Raw genomic sequence first — 17,741 nt, forward strand, 5'->3', positions numbered from 1 at the left:
GACACTATCTTGATTATCTGGGATAAAGGTGGAATCAAAGCAGGTCTCAGCAGTAAAAATAAATATTCTTGAGATGGCAAAAATTATTTTATGCCAAATGTCTAACTTCAACAGTTTATTTGACTGAAAAACTTACATAACATTTGTAGTATTTTGCAGAAACCGTATTATTCCACATGGAACATTTTCAAATTGATAACAAAAATCTTAAAAATAATAACTGACTTAATAGAGGTAATGAGTCTAAAGCAAATTACAAATCTAGATGAATAAAGAAAATTATTGTTTATGTTCTTAGGTGTGATAATGGTATTGTGGTTACAGAAAAGATCTTTAGCTGGAATTTATGCATGTCATGCTTTAGTTTGGCACATTAGAGGACGCTCTAGATTTATAGTAAACAAAGACTATGGGTATTTTACTGTATAATGTCAATCTTCTCTTTCATAGGCTTAAAAACATTAATAAGTATAAAATCAAATTTTCCATCAAATATTTGCAAGATTGAGAAATATATGTGGAAATAGTTCTCCTCCCTGGACCACAACAAACACTAAGCAAAAAACAAAAGCAAAACTCTAATTTGGGTGAGAATGGTTCTACTAAACACGTAGATATGCAAAATTTTACCTGCTTTTTCTCTCAACTAGAATGGCCACATAAGATGCTGGCAAAGCGGCACCAAAGCCGGGACTCCATAAGTAGAATTTTCCAAGTATCTTCCTGAAATTGAAATTTGGAAGGATTAAACAAAATTTCTTGTTGGTCACTGCAGTTATTACACACAGGAGTTCCCCTTCCCAGTTCACCCTCTGTCTAGGTGTCCCACAGCAAATCAAATTCAACAGGACCAGAGCCAAGCTCATTCTTCTTCTCCCCAGGCTCCATGAATTTGCTCTTCCTTGTCTTTTCCTAGGTTAATGACATCAACAACTACTTATTCACCTACGTGTGGCATTTGGAGACATCCTTGGCTTCTCTGTCTTCCATACATGAAATCATCCACTTAAGTATTTCCATATACAATTTATCTCTCAAATTCCTCTCCAACCTACTGCCTTTGCCTCAGTCAAGTCCCTCACCACCTCTTCTTCAGGCTACTACAACAGCAAACTAATAGGTATCTCTCCTTGCAGTCATTTAATGTTATATTCATTCAGACATTCCCTGGACCCAATACTGTTCACTCTGCAAAACCCTCTAGGTTCTCAGTTTCCTCATCTATCAAATGGGAATAAATATATTACCTATCTCATACATAATTGCTAAGATGGCCACATGGGATCCTTCCCAGCACCATGCATGGCACAAAGGAAACACTGAGAAAACATTAGCTATTGTTACCAGTATTACTATTATTATCACTACTACATTTTTTTCAGCTTTTATTGGTGTATAATTGATTTACCATAGCGTGTTAGTTTCATGTGTATAGCAAAGTGATTCAGTTAAATATATATTTTTTTCAGATTCTTTTTCCTTATAGGTTATTATTAACACAAAATATTGAGTAGAGTTCCCTTGCTATCACAGTAGGTCCCTTGTTGGTTACCTATCTTATATACAGTAGTGTGTATATGCTAATCCCAGAGTCCTAATTTACTCCTCACCTTTCCCCTTTCATAAATTTGTTAGTTCTATGTCTGTGGGTCTCTTTCTGTTTTGTGTATAAGTTCATTATATCTTTTTTTTTTTACTACTTCTATTTTTTAACACATGATAAATATTCAACAAATGTCTCTCTTTTGCTTCTACAACCCTGGATAAGTTTTTCTTACATCACTTACTAAAATATTTTATATCTTTTAGTTATATATGTATACAAAGCTTTTCTTTTACTAGAATACATCATTTGAAAGAAAGAATCTGCAAAGTGTCTCACTATGGTGTTTCACTACAAATAGCCATTAACTTCTTGGGTTTTCAAAGAGAAAATAAAAAGAAGTCTGGAGATACTAGGAAATTCTTTTTTCCTTTCAAAGACGATATATTCCTAAGAAGGGGAGAAACAAAAAAATAATAAAGTATCTGAACAATGGTGCTCAACTGCTAAATGATGTATTATAGGAAAAAATATTTGCTATATACATACAGATAAGGATCAAGAATCACAGATAAAATTATCTTTTCAACTGAAGCTTAGCTTTAAAAAATTAGAAAATTTACAAATAACATAGGTATTTCTGCAATGGGCATCAGAAACTTTCTGCCTGAGAAAAGTGGAGGTGGTTCTCCCTCTAATAAAATCGACAAATGGCTTAATAAATTATTGAATGTAAGAATTAAAGGAAAATAACTCAGTGACTCAGGTATAGAAAGAACATAGATGTTATCTTATAATTAGTATTTAATGTTTTCACAACTTAACCAAAGGGTTCACATAACATAAATATGCTTCAAGAACAATTTATTATTATTATTAAATCTAATTATCGTACAACTCTATTTTTAGAGTTTTAACAAGTATTAGAAACTTTCCAGAGACTACATGATAAAGAGTTTCTTGCACAGATTATTCAGGTCAATTTAAAGGCATGATTTATTTACTCAATAGTATAAATTATATCAATTATTTTCTGCACAATTTAAAAGTTTATAAATGTTATTGTTCTTAAGGAAAAAGAATCTATGAAAGACACCTGGAAATTATATTTCTACCTGCAGAATTACTTTGGCAATACTAAGTGGGTAACATAATATTAATAGAATGTGAAGTATTTCAATTTGACAAATTAAATAACTAGTTTGCGTTGTTTGAAAGATAAAAAGTAAATATCTACTAAATATGTTAGGTACATCACAATACCAAAAACTGAATTCTAACTGCATATATATAGCATGAAGCATGTGAAACAGATAATGCACTGAATCAAGACCAAAAGTTTCATCAGTAGGATATGCCAGGAGTTTCACAGATAAACACAAGCATTTTATGGTCCTTTTGAAGTCCGTTCACTACATATGGACCTAAGCTATATCATGGACAGTTGCTTTGAATTTCAAATCTATAAAACTGAAAAGTTAAGAAATCCTCATTAACAACGCAGTAAATACAGTGAGCCCCAGAAAATACATGATGCATTAAAGCACTTTTGTTCCATAATCACAGCAGTGATTTGAAGTTTACATCACATGTTAGGCCAAACGGTCACAACTCCTGGTTTTACAAGCTTTCTTTGAGATAAATAAATGCCATGTCCCAGAGAGAAAAAAATAAACAAGGAGTGACCTGCACAACATTTATGTAAACATCTGTTTGTTTCTATTTCAATAAAGGAAATTTGTATTAATCTCCAGTGGTTATTATGAGTACCAACCTTAAAATGCAAAAGAAAGCCATAAACAAGGCCCCATTAGCAGTCAGAAATGAAGCAGACTGTAGGATCTCAGGGAGCAGTTTGTGTAAATAATAGTCTAATTTTCGTTTCCGGAGAATTGCTGCAATCTGAAAAGAAAAAGGGTCTTTTGTTTAATCCAACCAACTTTTCCCACTTAAGTTAGCTCTTATGTGGAAGATACTGAAATAATAGTATATATTTACAAATTAAAGTAAAAACCCAGGTATTTTATAGCTCTTTCTATGAAAATTCAATTTTCAGGACAGAAAGAAGACACTTTAGTTTATTGAAGGTATAATAGGTAAAGGGCCACAATGTGGATCAATCACATGATAAGTAACCTGCAAATTTGAGATAAATATTTATAGTGCCTTATGCTCAAATTTCTCCAAGCCAGGCTTCAGCAATACGTGAACCGTGAACTTCCTGATGTTCAAGCTGGTTTTAGAAAAGGCAGAGGAACCAGAGATCAAATTGCCAACATCCGCTGGATCATGGAAAAAGCAAGAGAGTTCCAGAAAAACATCTATTTCTGCTTTATTGACTATGCCAAAACCTTTGACTGTGTGGATCACAACAAACTGTGGAAAATTCTGAAAGAGATGGGAATACCAGACCACCTGACCTGCCTCTTGAGAAATCTGTATGCAGGTCAGGAAGCAACAGTTAGAACTGGACATGGAACAACAGACTGGTTCCAAATGGGAAAAGGAGTTCGTCAAGGCTGTATATTGTCACCCTGTTTATTTAACTTATATGCAGAGTACATCATGAGAAACGCTGGGCTGGAAGAAACACAAGCTGGAATCAAGATTGCCGGGAGAAATATCAATCACCTCAGATATGCAGATGACACCGCCCTTATGGCAGAAAGTGAAGAGGAACTAAAGAGCCTCTTGATGAAAGTGAAAGTGGAGAGTGAAAAAGTTGGCTTAACGCTCAACATTCAGAAAACGAAGATCATGGCATCCGGTCCCATCACTTCATGGGAAATAGACGGGGAAACAGTGGAAACGGTGCCAGACTTTATTCTTCTGGGCTCTAAAATCACTACAGATAGTGACTGCAGCCATGAAAAGACGCTTACTCCTTGGAAGGAAAGTTATGACCAACCTAGATAGCATATTCAAAACCAGAGACATTACTTTGCCAACAAAGGTCCATCTAGTCAAGGCTATGGTTTTTCCTGTGGCCATGTATGGATGTGAGAGTTGGACTGTGAAGAAGGCTGAGTACCAAAGAATTGATGCTTTTGAACTGTGGTGTTGGAGAAGACTCTTGAGAGTCCCTTGGACTGCAAGGAGATCCAACCAGTCCTTTCTGAAGGAGATCAGCCCTGGGATTTCTTTGGAAGGAATGATGCTGAAGCTGAAACTCCAGTACTTTGGCCACCTCATGCGAAGAGTTGACTCATTAGAAAAGACTCTGATGCTGGGAGGGATTGGGGGCAGGAGGAGAAGGGGACGACAGAGGATGAGATGGCTGGATGGCATCACTGACTCAATGGACATGAGTCTGAGTGAACTCCGGGAGTTGGTGATGGACAGGGAGGCCTGGCGTGCTGTGATTCATGGGGTTGCAAAGAGTCGGACACGACTGAGTGACTGAACTGAACTGAAAAAGTTTTAAACTGAAAAATAAGATATATTTTTAAATAGACAAAAAAGTGAAGTTCAATTCAAATAGAAATTGAATGCTAAACAAAACTGCATTACAGATATTATCAACCTGAATATTAGAGAATTTCAGTGACAAAAACTAGAAACTGATAAAAACCATTCATTCCGTTTCATTGAAAAGGGAATATGAGCTAGATCAGAGGCATTCTCACAGGTACCATGAAGAAATGCTGTTCTATCAAGGTGAAACAATATGATCAAAGGAACAAAAGATGACAGAATTAGGGAATGAGGGAGGGAATTTAAGAAAGGGCAAGACAGACTTGAGAAAAGGAAGACCAGAGAAGCCTGCATTCACTCCTCACCATTCTGGGCAGAACACTTACCCTGTGCTAAGGGAAATCTAACGGCCTCTTCTCAATTCTTTTCTTATTCTACCCCTTAGAAGCTTCTGATAATCTACTTCACTCAATTATACAAACTGCTATTAAGAAGTAAGCCATACACAGGAAACACAATGGTGAGTCAGATCTAATTCTTGCCTGCAAGGAACATAAAAACTTGATAGAGAAACAGACATATAAACAATTAATGACAATATGGCAGTGTGTTAAATGCTAGACTAGAAGAAGAAGAAACTGCTACAGAACTACTATTAGAACACGACAAAACGGAGATGGGAATGGGCAGACAATAATATCTGGAAGATGGATCTTGGCAAATAGGTAAAATGTTGACAGAAGAGAAGTTTCTATGGCCTCTGTGACTGCAGTCTTCTCATTCTCCCATTATATCTCTAAATGCTATTCCTTTGTTAGCATTTCTTCCTCAGATAGCTACTCCTTCTGTATATGTTCCCTCCCACAGCATCATCTATCATATCAAAGTAGAAATTCCAATATAACCCTAACATTTCCACTAAATTCTTAATTCATACTTCAAATGTCTATTGGACATGTCAATAAAGATGTACCAGAGACATCCAAAAAAAATCAGCCTGTCCAAAGCAGAACTTCTTGTGTTTCCTCAAAATGCTTTTACTTTTGAGTTTCCAACCTCAGGTAATAGTGTCACATTCACCTAATTACATAATTAAGGAACAAAATGTTGGTGTTATTTTCAATTACTCCCTAGATCCTCAACCATCTCCTCAGTTCTAATGGTCTTCTACTATCTTCAGGGGTTAGAAAGTAGTCTCTTTCATTTTAGACTTTTGGCACCCGGTCCCATCACTTCATGGGAAATAGATGAGGAAACAATGGAAACAGTAGCTGACTTTATCTTTTGGGGCTCCAAAATCACTGTAGATGGTAAGTGCTGCCATGAAACTAAAAGACGCTTACTCCTTGGAAGGAAAGTTATGACCAACCTAGATAGCATATTCAAAAGCAGAAACATTACTTGGCCAACAAAGGTCTGTTTAGTCAAGGCTATGGTTTTTCCAGTAGTCATATATGGATGTGAGAGTTGGACTATAAAGAAAGCTGAGCACCGAAGATTTGATGCTTTTGAACTGTGGTGTTGGAGAAGACTCTTGAGAGTCCATTGGACTGCAAGGAGCTCCAACCAGTCCATCCTAAAGGAGATCAGTCTTGGGTGTTCATTGGAAGGACTGATGTTGAAGCTGAAACTCCAACACTTTGGCCAGCTGATGCGCAGAACTGACTCATTCGAAAAGACCCTGATGTTGGGAAAAATTGAGGGCAGGAGGAGAAGGGGACGACAGAGGATGAGATGGTTGGATAGCATCACCGACTCAATGGGCATCAGTTTGGGTAAACTCCAGGAGTTGGCGATGGACAGGGAGGCCACTTGCTGCGGTTCGTGGGGTTGCAAAGAGCTGGACACAACTGAGCGACTGAACTGAACTGATGGGCAGAATATGGTATGCTGTTTCATACTCAAGTAGTTACAGAAAAAATTTCTTCTGTTCCTGGAAACACACATAACATCTCTTATAACACAAGTGTCCCTATAACCCGATTGTCTAGTAAACATAACTCCCAAGCAATTTACATACACATACACACACACACACACACACCTCCTAGAACTAATAAAGGAGTTGAGCAAGGGCATACGATACAAGCTAAACATACAAAACTTACTGGTATTTCTATACAAGACTAATGAATACATATGTGGACCCCCAAACTAAAAATACAACAGCATTTATAACTCCTTAGAAACTGAAACACTTAGGGGAAAATCCATAACACCTGTGTAGGACTTATATGCTGAAAGTTACCCAATGCTGATGTTAGAAATCAAGAACATATAAATAAATATTCATAGACAGAAAGACTCAATATCGAAAAACATCAGTTCTGCCCCAAAGTGATATATAGGTTTAACACAATTCCTATTACAACCTCAGAAAAAGTTTTGGAGAGGTTGAGAAGATTATTCTGAAACCTACATAGAAAAGCAAAGGAACTATAAAAGCTAAAATAGTGTTGAAAAAGAGAATGAAGTGAGAGGAATGAGTCTATGCAATTTCAAGACATATCATACAGCTACAGCAATGGTTTTGCGATACTGGCAGAGGGACTGACAAATAGATTAATGAAACAGAATAGAGAACCTAGATACAGACACACATAAATATATCCAGCTGATTTTTGACAAGGTACATATGCAATTCCACAGAAGAAAAATAGCTTTTTTAGCAAAGGGTACTGGAGTAAAAAGAGCTCCATAGGCAAAAGAAAAAAAAATTAACTTCAAAGTCTCATAGTTTATACAAAAATTCAAACTATCAGAGACATAAATGTAAAATATAAAACTACAAAACTTTTGAGAGGAAAAAAATCAGAGAAAATCTTAGAGATCTAAGTCTAGGCAAAAGCACAATCCATAAAAGGAAAAACTATAAATTACACCTCAAAATTAAAACTTTTTCTCTGTGAAAGACCTGTTAGAAGATAAAAAGCCAAGGTACAGAATGGGAGAAGATACTTGTAAACTACAGACCTAGTGAAGGACTAGTATGTAGAATATAAAAGAAAATCTCAAAATTCAACAGTAAAAAAATAAATGACCCAATTAGAAAATACAAATGATATGAACAGATATTCACCAAAGAGAATATGCAACATCAGTCATTAAGGAAAAGCAAATTAAAACCACAACAAGCTATCACTAAAGAACTGCCAGAATAATTAAGTTTAAAAATACTGAAAACACCAAATGCTGGCAAGAATGCGGAGAAATTGGATCTCTTGTGCATTGTCAGAAGGAATGTGAAATAGCAGAAGCATTCTAAACAACAGTTTGACAGTTTCTTTAGAAACTAAGCAAGCAACTATCATATGACTCAGCAACTGCAGTCTCGGATGTTTACCCTAGAAAAATGAAAATGTTCACCCCAAATTACAGCAGCTTTGTTCATAACAGTCAATAAATGGAAACAACCCGTATGTCCTTTAAGAGGTAAATGGTTTAAAAACTGAGTTGTATCCACACTATGGGTTACCATTCAGCAATAAAAAGAAATAAGTTGGTGATACATGACACAATATTGATGAATTTCCAGAGAACTGTGCTAAGTGAAAAAAGCCAATCACCAAAGCCTACATATATATAATTTCATTTATATAACATACATGAAATGACAAATTTATAGAAATGAAGAATAAATCAGTGATGACCAGGAGTTAAGAAGAGGTGGCTAAGGGGGAGGAAGTAGGTAATGCTATAAAAGGGCACCATGAGGGATCCTTGTGGTAATAGAAATGTCCTGTATATGACTATACTACTATGCTACGTTTGGTCTCCAAGTCAGTCTGACTCTTTCTGACCCCGTGAATGGTAGCCCTCCAGTCTCCTCTGTCCATGGGATTATCCCAGCAAGAATACTGGAGTGGGCTGCATTTCCTCCTCCAGGGGATCTTCCCAATCCAGGGATCAAATCTGTGTCTCCTGCACTGCAGGTAGCTTCTTTACCACTGAGCCACCAGACACTATATCAAGGCAGTTATTTAGGTTCTGTTATTTTACTATCATTTTGCAGGATGCTACCACTGGGAGAAACCAGAAAAAAGTGTACAGAGAATCTATTATTTCTTCCAACTACTTGAAAAGAAAGTTAGTTGCTCAGTTGTGTCCGACTCTTTGCAACCCCATGAACTGTAGCCCACCAGGCTCCCCCTGTACAGTCCATGGAATTTTCCAGGCCAGAATACTAGAATGGGTAGCCTTTCCCTTCTCCAGGGAATCTTCCCAACCCAGGGGTCAATCCAAGGTCTCCCACATTGCAGGTGGATTCTTTATCTGCTGAGACACAAGGAAAGCCCTCCAACAACTTAAGAATCTACCACGATCTCAAAATTAAAAGTTCAATGAAAAAGCACTCATCCACATGGCCAACGGGCATATGAAATATGCTCAGCATCACCAGTCATCAGAAAACTGTACAGTGAAATACCACTACACACACACGCACCAGAATGTCTACAACAAGGAGAAACGGCAATGCAAAGCACTGTCAGGAATGAAGTAGCTGGAACTTCACACACTGCTGACGGGAATGTAAAACTGCATACTTACTTCAGAAAACTATCATTATCTAATGAAACTAAATGTACTCTTACCCTATGATCTGGCAATTTCACCCCTAGGAATATAACCAAGAGAAATAACTGCTTATTTCCACCAAAAGTTATATTCATAACATTAAAAAAAAAAATACCACAAAACACCTAAATGTCCATCAGCAGTAAGGTAGATAAACTGTACATATTTGCAACACTGGTAGATCAAACTAACAGTACATTGTGAGAAAAAGGAATAATCTGACACAATACCAGGGGAAATAATCTAAGACCTTATCAACACTGTGCTTTAACTCAGAGCTTTCAACCAGGATTTTCATGTGGCCAAAATACTGATCCGCACATCAGTCTGGGTAGCCAGGCCAGGACTCAGGTAACAGAGCAACGTGATAACCGTCTCAGTTTTCCCTAGTATGCCACACAATTGTTATCATTTACTAGATAGGGAAACAAGGGAAACAGTGAGAGACTTTATTTTGAGGGGCTCCAAAATCACTGCAGATGGTGACTGCAGCCAAGCAATTGGAGAACGCTTGCTCCTTGGAAGAAAAGTTATGACCAACCTAGATAGCACATTAAAAAAGCAGAGACATTACTTTGCCAATAAAGGTCTGTCTAGACAAACCTATCATTTTTCTAGTAGTCATGTATGGATGTGAGAGTTGGACTATAAATATAAAGAAAGCTGAGCACCGAAGAATTGATGTTTTTGAACTGTGGTGTTGGAAAAGACTCTTGAGAGTCCCTTGGACTGCAAGGAGATCCAACCAGTCCATCCTAAAGGAGATCAGTCCTGAATATTCATTGGAGGGAGTGATGCTGAAGCTAAAACTCCAATACTTCGGCCACCTGATGTGAAGAACTGACTCACTAGAAAAGACCCTGATGCCGGGAAAGATTGAAGGCAGGAAGAGAAGGGGACAACAGAGGATGAGATGGTTGGATGGCATCACTGACTCAATGAACATGAGGTTGAGTAAACTCTGGGAATTGGTGATGGACAGGGAAGCCTAGTGCGCTGCAGTCTATGGGGTCACAAAGAGTCAGACACAACTGAGCAACTGAACTGAACTGTGTATGCTACAGTATGAAAAAGTTTAGAAGCACTGATCTAAACAAATAACATAACAGTAATTGTACTAGCCATGTAGGAATTATAAGGGTACATGCACATGTGTATAAAATTATCAGACACCATCAGATACCTTTACAAACATCACATTTTATAGCAAAATAATGCTGCAGTGTTCATATACTTAGATAAAGTAATTCCACAGTAGTAAATTCCTTATCGGGACTTCCCTGGTGGCTCAGACGGTAAAGCGTCTGCCTACAATGTGGGAGACCGGGGTTCAGTGCCTGAATCAAGAAGGTCTCCTGGAGAAGGAAATGGCAACCCACTCCAGTATTCTTGCCTGGAAAATCCTACGGACAGTGGAACCTGGTAGGCTACAGTCCATGGGGTCGCAAACAGTCGGACATGACTGAGCAACTTCACTTCTTTCACTTTCAAATTCCTTACCAATTTTCCAAATATGCATACAAACACTCAGCTCAACAAAGTACATAATAACACTATGATTAAAATGTATACTTCTATTTGTTTATTTATATTGATATAAATTTTGAAGACTAATGACCAGGAAAAAAAACAATCAAAATATATACAGCAATAAGACAGACTACAAAACAATATTTTCTAATGAACATATGAACCAAATACCAGAACATTATGCATTGGGTTATCTTTGAAAGGCTATTAACAGATTATTTTCATCTTTTTGTTTTGGGTACTTTCTAGACATTCTGCAACCAACATGCTACATTTAAAAAACTGGTAGGAAGGGAACAAGTATGAGAAAGACGGGATTATAGGAAAAGATCTGAATAGAGAATAGAAATATTCAGCATGACAGAGTATAAAATAATTAGGAGATACAATTTTTACTCTAGTTTTACAACTAACAATTTCTATGAAGGCTACTTATTTCAACGCTCTTTAGACTTCATCTTCCTCATTAATTAAATAAAGAGGCTGACTTACATGAAACAAGAGTGACATCAGTAAGATGGCAGAATAGCAGTTTCTAGCACTCATCTCCTTGCAGAATCATCAATTTGAACAAATATCCCCATGCAAAATTACCTTCATAAGAGCTAAAGATTCCAGGTGAGAAATTAAAGCACCCAGGTGATATATAGAAATAAGAAAAGATGCATTGAAGAGGGTATCAAAGACAGTATCATATTACTCACATCACCCCACCTCCAACCCCAGGCAACACAGCATGCAGAGAGCCACCCACCAAGGAGGAAGAAGAGTGAAGTGTGCACCCAACATCGCCACAAACCCCAGCTCCACACCTGCCAAGTAACATCAGGCACCAGGCCAGGCCACACAGATCAAGGACTCAGCTGTGCCTCCATCGACTCAGACTCTAGGCCCATGCCGATGCCAGGTCAAACCCCAAGAAACCAGGCTCCAGGTTTACCCCAGGAACACAGGTTTCAGGCCCCAATCTGAAGTCTCAAATACCAGGCGTGCTGAGGGAGACTCAAGTATAAGGTACATAGCAGTGAACTCAGGTTTCAAGCCCACCCCCAGACACCAGAGTAGCCTGCCGAAGACTCCAGCAGCAAACCCACTCACAGACTCCACCAAATGGCTTTCACTGCAGAAGCCAAAGACTGGAAGAGGTGCTTACATCTTCAATTGCACACATACCAAAACAAGGCTACGGTAACAATGAATGTTCAGGAAAATAAGACGTCAAAAGAGGAACAAAATAAAGCACCAGTTACTAACCCTAAAGAAATGGAGATCAATGAACTGCCAGCCAAGGAATTCAGAATAGTTGTCTTAAAGAACTGCAGTGAGCTCTAAAGGAACACAGATAGACAATTAAAACCAAAATCGGGAAAGCAATACATAACAACAATGAGAAGTTAAACAAGAGACAGAGAGAAGGAAGGGAGGGAGGGAAGTAGGAAAGCAGGAAGGGAGGAATTCTGGAATTAAAAAACAGTGACTAGATTTGACCAAGCCACAGGAAAAGAAAACCAGTGAGCTCAAGATAGATCATTTGAAATTACACAGGCAAAAGAACAAAAAGAAAAACAATTGACAGAGAAGGAAGATAGCCTGGGAATTATGGGATGCCATCAAAAGAAATTATGTATACATTGAGGAATCCCAGAATAAGAAAGAGAAAGGGTCAGAAAGCATAGAAATAGTAGGGGAAAAAAAGAAATATTGACTGGAAACTTCCTCAATCAGAAGAGGGAAAAGGACATCCAGACTGATGAAGTCCAAAGAATCCCAAATACATTAAATACAAAGGAATCTATTTGTTATTTTTCTATTCCACTAATTTTGAGATGATGAATGTTTACTCAGTTCAGTTCAGTTCAGTTCAGTCGCTCAGTCATGTTCAACTCTGCGACCCCATGAACCGCAGCACGCCAGGCCTCCCTGTCCATCATCAACTGCCAGAGTTTGCTCAAACTCATGTGCATCGAGTCAGTGATGCGATCCAGCCATCTCATCCTCTGTCGTCCCCTTCTCCTCCTACCCTCGATCTTTCCCAGCATCAGGGTCTTTTCAAATGAGTCAGCTCTTCACATCAGGTGGCCAAAGTATTGGAGTTTCAGCTTCACTAATCACAGCATAATAACCATTTCATGATGCATGTAAGTCAAATCATTACACTGTGTACCTTAAACTTACACAGTGCTGTAAGTTGAGTATTTCCCAACAAAAACGAAAGAAAAAAGAGAGAAATCTTCACCTAGATACATTAAAATCAAATTCTCAAAAATCAAAGACAAAAAGAGAATTTTGAAAGAAGAGAAAAGAAAACTCATCACATACAAAGGAACCTCAAAAATATCCATGATTTCTCAGCAGAAAGAAAATATATATTCAAAGTGGTAAAAGGAAAAAAAAAAAACTGCCAAATAAGAATACTTTATCTGCAAATCTGTCCTTCAAAGTGGAAAAAGAGATAAGGACTTTCCAAAAAAATCAAAAGCTAAGTGAGTTAGTCACCACTCAGTTCAGTTCAGTTCAGTCGCTCAGTCGTGTCCAACTCTTTGCGACCCCATGAATCGCAGCACGCCAGGCCTCGCTGTCCATCACCACTAGCCCTGCCTTATTAGGAATGCTAAAGGGAGTTCTTTGTGCTGAAATGAAAAGATACTGGAAATATAAAACTCACTGGTAAAAGTAAAGTGTAGTGAAGTGAAGTCGCTCAGTCGTGTCTGACTCTTTGCAACCCCATGGACTGTAGCCTACCGGCCTTCTCCATCCATGGGATTTTCCAAGCAAGAGTACTGGTGTGGGTTGCCATTTCCTTCTCCAGGGGATCTTCCCGACCCAGGGATCGAACCTGGGTTTCCCGCATTGTAGGCAGACGCTGTACTGTCTAAGCCACAAGGGAAGCCCTTGGTAAAACTAAATATATAGTCAAATATCATGGTATATCCTGTCATGGTGCTGTGTAAATCAAGTGACTCAGAATAAAAGTTGAAATATAAAGTATTAAAAATAACTATAGCTATAAAAAAATCTATTACTGGATGAACAATATAAAAAGATTGTGACATCAAAATTGTGAAGTGGGGAGTAACCAGGTAAATTTTTTATATAAGACTGAAGTTATCATCAGCGTATAATAACTATTATAAATATGTTGTTTTGTTTATCAGTATGTTTTATATAAACTTCACAGTAACCACAGAGCAAAAATCTATAATTGATACAGAAAAGAGAAGATGAAAGGAATCAAAGAATACCACCACAAAGCAGGCATCAAATCACAAGGAGAGGAAGGAAGAAAGGTACAAGTGAACTACAAAACGGTGGAAAAACAATGAAGAAAAGAGCAACAGTAAGTCTTTACACGTAAATTAACTATGCCTCCTAAAAGACACACAAGGACTGAATGAATTAAAAAAAAAAAACCAAGACACAATATACACTGCCTTCCAGAGACTCACGTTAGCGCCAAGGACACACAAAGGCCAAAAGTGAAGGAATGGAGAAAAAGATATTGATGCAAATGATAACCAAAATAGAGAAGGGGTGGCTATATTTATAGTAGACAAAATAGACTTTAAGTCAAAAATCATAAAAGAGACAGAGAAGGACACTGTATAATAAAAAGGTGTCACCTCATCAATAGGATATAAAAATTGCAAGTATATATGGGTCCAAATCAGAGCACCTACATATATAAAGGAAACATTAACAGAATTGAAGGGAGAAAAAAATAGCAACATAATAATAATAGGGGACTTCAATACTCCACTTTCAACAATGGACAGATCATCTAAAGAGTAAATCAATAAAGAATATTTGGCCTTGAACAACACTATCAATTAACTGGAACCAACAGACATATTAGAGAATATCCCAACCAACAAAACAAAACACACAATCTCTTCAAGTCATTCTCAATAGCACATCATGTCTTATGGCTCAAAACAGGTCTTAAAAATTTTAAGAAGACTGACTAGAACCCAGTAACAGGAGCAAAACTGGAAAATTCATAAATATGTGGAAATGCAGAAATTAAACAGTACACTCATGAAAAAACAATAATTCAAAGAAAATAAAAAGAGAAATCAAAAACTATCTTGAGAAAAATGAAAAAGGAAACAATATATCAAAATTTTGGGGATACAGCAAAAGCAGTTCTAAGAAGGGAGTCTACAGCAATAAATGCCTTTTAGGGGAAAAAAAAATCTCAAATAAACAACCTAAGTTCATACCGCAAGAAACTAGAAGCACAACTAACTAAATCAAATGTTAGCAGAAGGAAGAAAATAATAAAAGTCAGAGCATAAATAAATGAAACAGAGACCAGAAAATAACACAAAAGATCAATGAAACAAAGAGTTGTTTTGAAAAGATAAAATTGAAAAAACTTTACCTAGCCTAACTTTTTAAACAAGATATTAATAAATAAAATTAAAAATGAAAGAAAGGACATTACAACTGACATCAGAGAAATACAAAGGATCATAGAAACTACTACTACAAAGAGACTGCTGCTGCTGCTAAATCGCTTCAGTCGTGTCCAACCCTGTGCGACCCCACAGACGGCAGCCTACCAGGCTCCCCCGTCCCTAGGACTCTCCAGGCAAGAACACTGGAGTGGGTTGCCATTTCCTTCTCCAATGCATGAAAGTGAAAAGTGAAAGTGAAGTCGCTCAGTCGTGTCCGACTCTAGCGACCCCATGGACTGCAGCCTACCAGGCTCCTCTGTCCGTGGGAGTTTCCAGGCAAGAGTACTGAAGTGGGGTGCCATTGCCTTCTCCGACAAAGAGACTACTATGAATAATTAAACAGCAAGAAACTGGATAACCCAAAAGAAATGAAACATACAACCTACCAATACTGAATCACGAAGAAACAGGAAATCTGAACAGACCAATAACTAATAAGGAGATTGAATCAATAATCAAAAACCTCACAATCCCAAAATGTAATGGCTTCATCAATTAATTCTACCACACACTAAAGGAAGCAAATCCGGCTCAAACTTTTCCAAAAACTTGAAAAGAACATAAAACTTTGAAACTCATTTTATGAGGCCAGCATTACCATCATACCAAAGCCTGATAAGGACACTAAAGGAAAGAAAACTACAGGTCAACATCCTTGATGAAGACAGATTAAAATTCTCAACAAAATACTAGCAATCCAAATTCAACAGCACATATATCATGCTCAAGAATGACTTACCTCTAGGGTGTAAGAATGGTTCAACATATACAAATCAATAGGTGATACATTAACAAAATGAAGGCTAAAAATCATGATCATCTCAGTAAATGGAGATAAAGTATTCGACAAAACTCAATATCCTTTCAAGATATAAACATCAATAAACTTCATCATGATAAAAGGTAATAAATGATAAGACCACAGCTAACATCAAACTCAAAAGTGAATAAATGAAAGCTTTTCCCCTAAGACCAGAAACAACGCAAAGATGCCCACTCTCACTACTGTTATTAAACTTTATTACAGGAAGTCTTAACCAGAGTAGCAAGTCAAGAAAAAGAAATAAAAGCTATCCGTATCAGAAAAGCAGAAGTAAAACTGTCTCTGTGTGCAGAAACCTTGAATTTTCTACCAAAAAAAGAGAAAAAAAATCAAAACTAATAAATGAATTCAGTAAAGCTCTGGGATACAAAATCAACATACAAAAATCAGTTTCATTTCTAAACACTTACACCAAACAATCTGAAAAAGATACTAAGAAAACAATCTCATTTACAATTACATCATCAACAAAATACTCTGGAATAAAGTAAACCAAGGAGGTGAAAGATATATACACTGAAAACTTTAAAAGAGTAATGAAAGAAACTGAAGAAGATGCAAATAAATGGAAGTGAAGTGAAAGTCACTTAGTCATGTCCGACTCCTTGCAACCTTTTGGACTGTAGCCCGCCAGGCTTCTCTGTCCATGGGATTCCCCATGCAAGAATACTGGAGTGGGTTACAATCCCTTCTCCAGGGGATCTCTCAACCCAGGGATCGAACCTAAGTCTCCTGCATTGCAGGCAGATTCTTTACCATCTGAGCCACCAGTCTAAATAAATGGAAAGACAGTCCATATTCATGGATTGGAAGACTTAATATTGTTAAAATGTTCACACTACTCAATGCCATCTATAGATTCAATGCAATCCGTATCAAAATCCCAAAGGCATTTTTCATAGAAATGGGAAAAAAAATCCTAAAATTCATATGGAATCACATACATAAAAATCTGAATAGCCAAAGCAATCTTGAGAAAGAACAAGGCTGGACACAATGCACTTAAACTGGACTTCAAAATACACTACAAAGCCACTATAATAAAAATAGCAGAGTACTGGCATAAAAACAGACATGCAGACCAAAGAAACAGAATAGAGCCCAGAAATAAAATCTTGCACTTATGGTCAAAGGATTTTCATCAAAAGTTCCAAGAACACACAACAGGGAAAGGACAGTCTCTTCAATAAACTGTCTTGTTTATCCACATGTTGAAGAAGGAAACTGAACTCTTACCGTATTCAATATACACAAAACAATTCAGAATCATTAAATCCTTCAATGTAAGACCTGAAACTAAACTACTTGAAGAAAACAGAGATAAAAAGCTTCTTGGCATTTGTTTGAACAATACTTTTTTGGATATAATTATAAAAGCACAGCAACAAATGTATAGACA

General features: G+C 37.2%; 1 protein-coding gene across 2 annotated transcripts in view; it reads right to left on the reverse strand.

The window, feature by feature from the left end:
• The window catches only part of TMEM135 (transmembrane protein 135), a 303,343-nt gene that overhangs the window by 236,829 nt on the left and 48,773 nt on the right, over positions 1-17,741 (reverse strand). For both annotated transcript variants that reach the window (XM_024987169.2, NM_001035348.1), the window contains 2 exon segments: positions 3,318-3,445; positions 631-723 (listed from right to left, as the gene is read on the reverse strand). In XM_024987169.2, the coding sequence (XP_024842937.1) occupies positions 631-723; positions 3,318-3,445 (221 nt within the window).

Source organism: Bos taurus, chromosome 29, assembly GCF_002263795.3.
Source record: "Bos taurus isolate L1 Dominette 01449 registration number 42190680 breed Hereford chromosome 29, ARS-UCD2.0, whole genome shotgun sequence".
Classification (NCBI taxonomy): Eukaryota; Metazoa; Chordata; class Mammalia; order Artiodactyla; family Bovidae; genus Bos; species Bos taurus.